General features: G+C 42.3%; 1 protein-coding gene across 2 annotated transcripts; it reads left to right on the top strand.

Moving 5' to 3' along the window:
* The first annotated feature begins 2,410 nt into the window (after window positions 1-2,410).
* On the top strand, window positions 2,411-8,111 carry DUSP12 (dual specificity phosphatase 12). Of its 2 annotated transcripts, none has more exons than XM_049635276.1 (6): window positions 2,411-2,830; window positions 4,112-4,225; window positions 4,316-4,434; window positions 4,841-4,937; window positions 5,608-5,794; window positions 7,720-8,111. In XM_049635276.1, exons 1-6 carry the CDS (start codon window positions 2,448-2,450, stop codon window positions 7,879-7,881), a joined length of 1,062 nt encoding a protein of 353 aa, XP_049491233.1. In that variant the 5' UTR covers window positions 2,411-2,447; the 3' UTR covers window positions 7,882-8,111. The 2 variants fall into 2 exon arrangements, with proteins under 2 accessions (XP_049491233.1, XP_049491234.1); XM_049635277.1 differs by lacking the exon at window positions 7,720-8,111 and adding an exon at window positions 7,109-7,166.
* The last annotated feature ends 2,608 nt before the right edge of the window (window positions 8,112-10,719 follow it).

Genomic DNA, 10,719 nt, shown 5'->3' with positions numbered 1-10,719 from the left:
TTTTTAATCTTCCCTCCTTCATGCTTAGTGAGTCTGGCTAAAGCTTTGTCAATTCTGTTCATCTTTTCAAAACACCACATATTCCTTTCATTGCTTTTTGATTGTTTTTCTGGTCTCCAAATCATTTTGTCATTTCCTTCCTTCTGCTAACTTTGGGCCCAGTTTGCCTTTTTTTTTTTTTTTTTTCTAGTTCCTTGAGGTATAAAGTTAGGTTATTCATTTCAGATCTTCTTTATTTCTTTTTTTAAAATTTTTTAAATGTTTATTTATTTTTGAGAGAGACAGAGACAGAGTGTGAGTGGGGAGGAGCAGAGAAAGAGGGAGACACAGAATCCAAAGCAGGGTCCAGCAAAGCAAAGCAAATGCTCTGTAGATTATAGATAAAGGCAGATGCATAATGGAATAATGTAAGAAATTAATCAATAATCAAAGGGCATGCGGGAAACTTAGAGGAAAATCACCATGTTATTTCTTAAAGGTTGTTTACACATAGGAACATTTTCAAAATTAGGTAATGTTAGAAAAACATAGATGACATATGTTACAAGGAAATCACTAGCAAATATAATGCCACATCTACTACAATAAATCGGCCAGTTCAACACACTGCTGTTGTCTGTGTCCATTTTTATTTTAGTTTTAGTTGTTTATTTTAGTTTTGTTTTATTTTCACCGACGCCGTTCTTCCTTCGGGAACCCCTGGTTGCTGGAGCTGGTCTCCGGCACTCTTGTTCCCTTCTCCCTTTCTTGCTTCCTTCATTGCTGAAGTGATGATTTTCCACAGTGTTATGCTTTGATTCCCTACTCTTCATCTCATGTGTATTGCATCTACTGTAGGTTTTGTTTTGTGGTTACAATAAGGCTTACATAAAACATCTTATAGCTATAACAGTCTATTTTGCGTTGATAATAACTTCAATACATACAAAAGCTCAACCCATTTAGCCCTCTCCCCCTTTTTGTTTTCTGATGTCACAATTAACCTGTTTAAAACACTTTTTTTCTTTAATGTTTATTTATTTTTGAGACAGAGAGAGCAAGACAGAGCACGACCAGGGGAAGGGCAGAGAGATAGGGAGACACAGAATCTGAAACAGGCTCCAGGCTCTGAGCTGTCAGCACAGAACCCAACGCAGGGCTTGAACTCATGAACTATGAGATCATGAGCTGAGCCAAAGTCAGCCGTTCAACCAACTGAGCGACCCAGGCACCCCAATATTCCAAATTTATTATTATTATTATTATTATTATTATATTTGTTATGGTGATCTGTGATCAGTGATCTTTGATGTTACTATTGTGATTGTTTTGGGGTGCCACAAATCATACCCATATAAGATGACAAACTTAATAAATGTGTGTATACATATATTTAATGTTTATTTACTTATTATGAGAGAGGGAGAAAAAGAGAGAGGGAGGAGGGGCAGTGAGAGAGAGAGAGAGAGAGAAAGAGAGAGAATCCCAAGCAGGCTCTGAGCAGAGCCTGATGTGGAGCTTGATGAGGAGATAGATCTCATGGACTGTGAGTCATGACCTGAGCCTAAATCAAGAGTTAGATGCTTAACCAACTGAGCCACCCAGGTGCCCCAACATGATATATGTTCTGACTGCTCCACAGACCAGATGTTCCCCCATCTGGCTTCCTCTTTTCAGGCCTTCCTAGTCCCTGAGATGCAACCATATTGTAATTAGGCCAATTAATAACCCTACAATGATCTCTAGATGTTCAAGTGAAAGGAAGAATCACAGGTCTCTCTCTTTAAATCAAAAGCTAGAAATGATCATGCCAAAAGCCAAAATAGGCTGAAAACTAGGCCTTTTGCACCCAACAGCTAACATGTGAATGCAACGGAAAAATTCTTAAAAGCAATTAAAAATGCTACTTCAGGGAACATGCAAATGATAAGAAAGTGAGATAGGTTCCCGGTGTTCTTGGGTTGGAGGGTACTGACACACAAAAATATGAGATTAGTATCTTAAAAGTATATAGGACAGTGTACATCAACAAGAAAGAGATTCACATACCAATAAAAAACTGGGCAAAGAAAGAAAAGAAAAATTAATCACAAGAGAAAAAAACACAAACAGAAGGCTTCATAAATGTTGAAAACACGGTTTTACCCCAGTTGGATAAAATGAGAGTTGATTCGGTTGGTGGGACCATTATTTCAAATTTGAGTCCAGCTGCTCTTATCGCCCCTTTCCATGAAGTCTCAACACTATAAGCCCGAGAAACCCTGTATATGGGCAAGTTTATCCTCTACCACCAATCTAGGGAAGCTGGGGCCAGACTCGGGTTTTAAAGGCTGCTCTGCCTCAGCCACAGCATCACCTTGCCCCAGAAGTGCGCATTCCTGCCACGGCCGCGGTCCTCCGAGGGCGCGGCTGCGCATCTAAGGCCGGCTCGTCCCAGAGGAAGGGCGTTCTAGCCGGCCGCCTACTCGATGGTAGGGCCCCTGGCCGCTCGGCCTCCGGCCGCCGCCATGTTGGAGGCGCAGGGAGGGAGTCATGGCTGCCCGCGGCCGGGTGACAGTCAGAGCGGGGCCAGCTCCGCCGGGCAGATGCTGGAGGTGCGGCCGGGGCTGTACCTGGGTGGAGCCGCGGCCGCGGCGGAGCCGGACCACCTGAGGGAGGCGGGCATCACGGCCGTGCTGACGGTGGACTCGGAGGAGCCCGACTTCAGGTCGGGCGCCGGGATCGAGGGTCTACGGCGCCTCTTTGTGCCGGCGCTGGACAAGCCCGAAACTGACCTGCTCAGCCATCTGGACCGGTGTGTGGCCTTCATCGGCCAGGCCCGCGACGAGGGCCGCGCGACGTTGGTGCACTGGTGAGCGGCCCGCACGAGGGGGTGCCGCCCCGCTTCGCTTCCAGCCTGCCGCCGCCCCCCTTCCTCCGAGGATCCTAGGGGAGGGCGAAGGGGCTGTCAGACCACCGGGACCTCCTCTCCCTCCCTTCCTCCCTCCCTCCCTTGGCTGGCGGGTGTCCGGGAGAAAGGAGGGGGCAGGGGGCGGGGCCCCTGAAGGCGTGCTGGCTCTCATTCATTCCTGTTTTGATGATTCACACTTGTGTATTTTGATGCATCCTGCAGCCCCCCTCCCAACCCGGAGTTGTTTTGTAGCGGGGGTGTGGGGGGGGGGGGCTGATAAACGGCCAAGTCCCTGCACCTAGAGAGTTTAAAGCTCTTCAGAAGAAGCCAGGCACCTACCCCGATGATTGTAATGCAGACTGTGATGCGAGTCATGTGCCAAAGGAGATGAACAAAAGTTATTCAACCTTCAGAGGAAAAGTAGATTCTTTTCAGTTGATGAAGGGGAGAAATGGGGAGAGAAAAATTGGTTAGGACACGAGGGATCCCTAAGCCACGCCCACGGGAAAGGTGGAGTTACGTCGTAGCAATGCCAAAAAGAAAATCTTGATAGGTATTTGGGAATTCTTAGTAGTCCTTTTTAGTTGGATTGGAGTGTAGTAACAGGAGTTTCGGTTTATTGAGCCAGCACTTTTACTGTGTGCCAGCTCTCGTTCTAAATATTTACATAAAGGACATAAGGTAGTGGTAAAATGGAGAGAAGCCTGGGACCGGGTTTCCAGGCCCCTTAATGCCAAGAGCAAGGGAGCTTGGATTTTTTCCAAAGCTATTATAATTTATTTTAATTAGTGTAAAATTAGTGTATTACCTTTTGAAAAGCTAATACATTCACATAGTTCAGAATTCAAAAGCAAAAAGGAAATAAATAGGGGTGCCTGGGTGTCTCCATTGTTTAGCGTCTGACTCAGCGATCTCACGGTTTGTGGGTTCGAGCCCTGCCTCCAGCTCTGATAGGTGGGAGCCTGGAGCCTGCTTTGGATCCCGTGTGTGTCTCCCTCTCTGCCCCTTCCTCTGCTCATTCATTCTCTCTTTCTCTCTCTCAAAAATAAATGTTAAAGAAATAAAAAAAAAAAAGAAATAATTCTTTTGTATGTCGTTAGTATTTCAGAGACAAAGAGTTTATCTTGGGCAGAAGAAGCAGACATGGAGTGGACCTGAACTTTACCACTGATAGGGAGCTGGGCTTTTTTGTTTTTTTAATTGCTGCTGTTTGCTGTTTTATTTTAGAGGTCTCTTTTTCAGTCATGCAGGAGTCAGTCGAAGTGTGGCTATAATAACTGCTTTTCTGATGAAGACTGACCAGCTTACCTTTGAAAAAGCCTATGAAGATCTCCAGACCATCCAACCAGAGGCTAAGTGAGTTCTTTGTTATAGTAATAATTGTTTTTGCAGTGTGATTTTACTCATTTAATGAAAACTTAACTTTAAATTTGCTTGTCCTTACAGGATGAATGAGGGCTTTGAGTGGCAACTAAAATTATACCAGGCAATGGGATATGAAGTAGATACTTCGAGTGCAGTTTATAAGCAATATCGTTTACAAAAGGTTACAGAAAAGTATCCAGGTAAATGATAATTGCTAGTGATAATTGCTTATTGGGCCCTTTTTAGATGTTCCTTGCTCTGACACGAAAGGCTTCAGGTGCATTATCTCACTTTTCCAGCCATCTCTTGAGACGGGTACTATTATTTCCTTTTGAAACTGTGATTTAGCAAGAAATAACTTGTTCCAGGTCACATGGTTTGTCAGTGGTGGGCTGGGATTTGAACTCAGGCAGTCTGTCCCAGAACCCAAGGGCTTCACTATGCTCTCCTACCTCCCCCTGATTTCTCCTCACTGGAGATTTTTTTTTTTTTCTTTTCTAATTTCTGAGGTTAGCACTTCTTGCCTTAGTTTGACATTAGCTGAACTTTGCCTGACAATGCAGAGTTAACTTCAACAATTAGATACATTTTAATTATGTCCTGTAGAATTACAGAACTTACCTCAAGAACTCTTTGCTGTCGACCCAACGACCATTTCACAAGGATTGAAAGACGAGGTTCTCTACAAATGTAGAAAGTGCAGGTAAAATATTTTCTATCCTCTGGAGATTTTGCCTTGTCTCAGTAGCTGAAAAGTATTGAAAGTTTCGTTTTCTTAAAATCTGTAGGGAGAACTTGTTTAATTGAGTAACGTAGAAATGTCAAAATCAGGGGTGCCTGGGTGGTTCAGTGAGTTAAGCGCCCAACTCTTGATTTCAGGTCAGGTCATGATCCCAGGGTTGTGGAATGGAGCCCATGCTGAGTGTGGAGCCTGCTTGGGATATTCTCTCTCTCTCTCTCTCTCTCTCTCTCTCTCTCTTCCTTTCTCGTGTGTGTGTGTGTGCGCGCGCGTGCGCGCACACGTGCAAGTGCGGGGAGGGGGCAGAGAGAGAGGAGAAAGAAAATTCCAAGCAGGCTCCCCATTTAGCATGGAATCCAACCAGACGCTGAATTGCACAACTGTGAGATCGTGACCTGAGCTGAAATCAAGAGTCGGACACTTAACCAACTAAGCCACCCAGGCGCCCCTTCACATCTGCTTTTAAGAAGAGAATAAGTTCTTAAGAGTGAAAATAAATCAGATTATTTGTAGAGGTTATTGAAAATTACAGTAGCATAATCAATTTTATTTTATTTTGCTAAGAAATACTGCACACTGCATCTATTTTTTCATTGTTTTGAAAGCCATTAATGTTTTTGTTTGGGGCTTGCAGGCGGTCTTTATTTCGAAGTTCTAGCATTTTGGATCATAATGAAGGAAGTGGTCCTATAGCCTTTGCCCACAAGAGAGTGACGCCATCTTTGATGCTCACCACAGTGGGTCAGGCTCAATGTACATCGTATTTCATTGAACCTGTACAGTGGATGGAATCTGCCTTGCTGGGCGTGATGGATGGACAGGTAGGAACACATTATATTTTCTGCAGTTTCATTATATCATCTATATTTTGTTCTCTCTCGGACTTTAAACCATCATAACTACCTTCTTGATGAAGATTATATCTTTCTAGTGTAGATAAGACTCTATCAAATATATTAATTAAATAAAACCCAGCTGATCTAAAATAGTGAACCACTTCTAGTTGGGGGCTCTTGGTCTAAATTAATTCCTTTCAAGGCTATTTATGTTTTTTCAAGTAGAAGACTAATATAAGCCAATTAGAATGTATTTTAACAAAACGCAAACTTAGTAATAGGTAAGGGCAAATAAGGATTTTAAAATTATATTTAAAGTTTTTCTTCCCTCTCTTTTTTTTTTCTTTTGGCTCCATAACGTCTCTCTTTTTTCCTGATCTTTCAGTTTGTATGTTTGCTGAGAGATTTGTTTTCATTTCCTGTTAATTCTTAAGAATGCAGCTCATGTGAGCATTGTGACGGCCACATTTCTCATTTAGGTTTGCTTAATATTAATCTAAAGATACCCTTTTTTTTTTTTTAGTTTATTCATTCATTTTTGAGAGAGAGAGAGAGTGCGCACAAGTAGGAAAGGGACAGACAGAGAGGGAGAGACACAGGATCTGAAGCAGGCTTTGCACTGTCAGCACAGAGCCCAACGTGGGGCTTGAACCCACAAACTGTGGGATCATGACCTGAGCTGAAGTCAGATGCTCAACAGACTGAGCCACCCAGGTGCCCCTAAAGATATTCTTAATCTTAATCTAAGATATAGTCTTTTGTTTTTAATCTCTTTATTTTTATTTATTTATTTTTTTTAATGTTTATTTTTGAGAGAGAGAGAGCGCGCACAAGCAGGGGAGGGACAGAGAGAGAGGGCCACACAGAATCTGAGGTGGGCTCTGTGCTGACAGCAGTGAGCCCCACGCGGGGCTCAATCTCACAAACTGTGAGATCGTGACCTGAGCCAAGATTAGATGCTCAACAAACTGAGCCACCCAGGCATCCCTTTATTATTTTTAAATGTTTATTTATTTATTTTGAGAAAGAGAGAGCATGACTGGGGAAGAGGGACAGAAAGAGAGGGAGAGAGAGAATCCCTCACTGACAGTGTAGAGCCTGACCATGGGACCTTATCCCATGAACCCCAGGGAGATCATGACCTGAGCCGAAATTAAGAGTCTGATGCTTAACTGGCTGAGCCACCCAGGGGCCCCTGTTTATTTGTTTTAAAATAGCCGGGAAGCTGAGACCTAATTTACATGCCGTCAATATCATTAATAGAACGTGAGACTCCTAACATGCCTTCCTGTTCTGTAGCCGTGATGATCTTAGTTTGAGATACTAAACCGCAGGCTGATTTAAAAGCCAGCACGTGGGGCGCCTGGGTGGCGCAGTCGGTTAAGCGTCCGACTTCAGCCAGGTCACGATCTCGCGGTCCGTGAGTTCGAGCCCCGCGTCAGGCTCTGGGCTGATGGCTCGGAGCCTGGAGCCTGTTTCTGATTCTGTGTCTCCCTCTCTCTCTGCCCCTCCCCCGTTCATGCTCTGTCTCTCTCTGTCCCAAAAATAAATAAAAAATGTTGAAAAAAAAAAAATTAAAAAAAATAAAAAATAAAAAAAAATAAAAGCCAGCACGTGCCACATCCTGCAACCTTGGGTTTCCTATCTCCGCCGTCACCTTTCTCCCCTCATGCGCGGATTCATCTGGTCCTTTGCCATACTCCCAGGACACAACATGCTTCTTGCACAATTATCATAGCCCTCCATCTTAGTATGGCGAATTGCCATCGCCTTTCATCTTGCTGATTAGATCGTAAACTCCGTGGAGGTAAGAGCTGTGTCTTACCTGTTTTATATCCTATATTGCCAGTGGTAATTGTTTGTTTTATATACAGGTGAGTGAATGAAGTAACACAGTTGCTTTATTTCAGCTTCTTTGCCCCAAATGCAATGCCAAGTTGGGTTCTTTCAATTGGTATGGTGAACAGTGCTCCTGTGGTAGATGGATAACACCTGCTTTTCAAATACATAAGAATAGAGTGGATGAAATGAAGATGCTGCCGGTTTTGGGACCACAGACAAGAAAAATTTGAACTTGTGACATTTTTGATAGCTTGGAAAGAAACTTGCTGATACGTGCTTCCCTTGCTTGTTGTCATTCATGGCCGATTGTCTAGTTTTTAGACCGTCAACATTTCATTTACTGTGACTTGGAAACTGTGCTTTGTTAGTCTCTTATTTCAGTAGAATACTTTATGTGGAAATCAAAACTTTTAATCATGTAAATTATACTTTATTTGATATTAAAATTTTGTATAACCCAGATTCGTTCCTTGTTTCGTATATTTTAAAGAGTTCTGATTTTTGGAATGTTAAGTGATCTTAAGGTCTGGATGGACAAAATTATGTACAAAAATTGGAAATGATTGTGTTTAAATAGATTTATTTCTAGAAATGCAAAGCAGATTTGTTTGGACATATTTTGAAACTTCTCTTTCTTTTCTAAAAACCTTTTTTTTTTTTTTTTTTTAATGTCTTATTTGTTTTTGAGAGAGAGAGAGACAGAGGGTGAGCAGGGGAAGGTCAGAGAGAGAAGGAGGCACAGAATCCAAAGCAGACTCCAGGCTCTGAGCGGTCAGGACAGAGTCTGATACGGGGCTTGAACCCACGAACTGTGAGATCATGACCTGAGACGAAATCAAGATTTGGTTGCTCAACCAACTGAGCCACCCAGGCGCGCCCCCTAGTTTAACTTTTGAAATGGTGGGAGTGTTGTGATTTGTGAGAATATCTTAACATAGGACTTGAAGCCTTTGGTAACTTTTATAAAATAATTTTTTCTTATGAGAAAAATTTCTCCCATTTTTATCTTAGCTTTTGTAATATCTGTTCCCTTTGCTTCATAATATACTCTAGAAAACCTTAAAAACAATTAGGCTGAAACACATGAATTTTGCCTTTTGTAGGTAGCAAGTAATAAGAGTTTTGTATGGCTTGAGTTAATACCTATCAATCCCACGCTGTAGCATCTAGCGTGGGGAAAATTGCATAGGTTTTATTTGGATCTGCAATTGTCAATTCCGTAAATAATTTACTGAGCAACTATTCTGTGCACAATTCTAGATGATGCAGTGAGCACACTAGATAAAGACCCGTCTTCTTGCAATTTACATTCCAGCCAGGAGAAAGAGACAAAATAGCTTTTTTTGGAAGATAATTGGTATTTGCCAGTGGAAAATGAATTCGGGGGAATTGACTTTATGTAAATTTTGAAATTTTGTGAAACATCCACTAAGCGAAAGTTTCCGATTTCAAATCCATCAATGTTAAAACATTTTGGGTGGTAAATAGAAAATCCATTATGCCTTCATTCTCAAGAACAAACAAACAAATGGAACGCTTTTTAATATTTAAGAGTATCCATTTACAACATGATGGGCTTACAGATCTGTAGAAAATAGCAATTTTAACTTTCTTTCACAGCAGTGTTTCTGGTGCAGTTAAAATAGTATTAAAGGAGTAGAGTGGGCTCTGAGAATTCTGGTTTCACCTGTCCCCAACTTCCTGGCTTGTGTTTGTTTATTTATTTTGATTTAAACATTGTTTTTAACTTATTTTGAGAAAGAGACAGTGCAAGCGGGGTAGGGGTAGACAAAGAGGGAGAGAGAGAATCCCAAGCAGGCTCGAACTACGTGGGGCTGGAACTCCGAACCCTGAGATCATGACCTGAGCCGAAACCAGGAGCCAGACGCTTAACTGACCGAGCCACCCAGGCGGCCCCTTGGAAGGTCTTTTGAAAGTTGAGCGTCAGTTTTCTTTCATGAAATGAGAATAATACACGCTCTGCCGTCCTTAAAAGCATTATTTTAAAGGTCATTTGCATAAGCCTTAATTCCTTATATAAAACGGAGAGATAATAGGATTCAATCTGGGTTTTTATGGGGATTTGGGTGATATAATGCAGTGCCTAGCTAGTAGCATTCAATGTTGTTCCTCAAAATAGCTACAATTTTTTGAAAATTTACCATGGGCTAATTAGCATACCAATCATTTAGTGTGTATTATGGAATTTAATCCTCCCCCCAAACCCTACGAGATAGGTCCTGTTATTTCCTTTTTACACGTAAAATTGAGGCTCAGAAAGATTAAGTCACTTCATCAAAGTTACATTGCTAGAAAATGGTTGAACCTAGATTTGAATCAAGATTTGGCTTATTCCAAAATCTGAGGTGTTTTTTTTTTTTTTTTAATGTTTATTTATTTTTGAGTGACAGAGAAACAGAGCACGAGTAGGGGAGAGGCAGGGAGACAGGGAGACACAGAATCCGAAGCAGGCTCCAAACTGTCAGCACAGAGCCTGACACGGCTCAAACCCACAAGCTGCGAGATCATGACCCGATCTGAAGTCGGACACCCAACCAACTAAGCCACCCAGGCTCCCCCAAGATCTGAGCTTTTAACCTCTGTATTCTTTTTTTTTTTTTTTAATTTTTTTTTTTTAACGTTTATTTATTTTTGAGACAGAGAGAGACAGAGCATGAACGGGGGAGGGTCAGAGAGAGGGAGGCACAGAATCCGAAACAGGCTCCAGGCTCTGAGCTGTCAGCACAGAGCCCGACGCGGGGCTCGAACTCACGGACCGCGAGATCGTGACCTGAGCCGAAGTCGGCCGCTCAACTGACTGAGCCACCCAGGTGCCCCTAACCTCTGTATTCTAATGTTTGGATTCACTGTTTAGGGTGACCTAGAAGATGTCATAATGAAAATACCAGGTGGTAAAAATATAGAACTGATGAAATACAATTAAAACAAAATTTTTTTCAATCTTTATTTTTGAGAGACAGAGAGACAGAGCGTGAGCAGGGGAGGAACAGAGAGACGGAGACACAGAATCTGAAGTAGGCTCCAGGCTCTGAGCTGTCAGCACAGAG

The sequence above is a fragment of the Panthera uncia genome, chromosome F1 (genome assembly GCF_023721935.1).
Source record: "Panthera uncia isolate 11264 chromosome F1, Puncia_PCG_1.0, whole genome shotgun sequence".
Taxonomy (NCBI): Eukaryota; Metazoa; Chordata; class Mammalia; order Carnivora; family Felidae; genus Panthera; species Panthera uncia.
The sequence above is the reverse complement of the archived record's forward strand: the minus strand, read 5'-3'. Positions and strand labels throughout refer to the sequence as shown.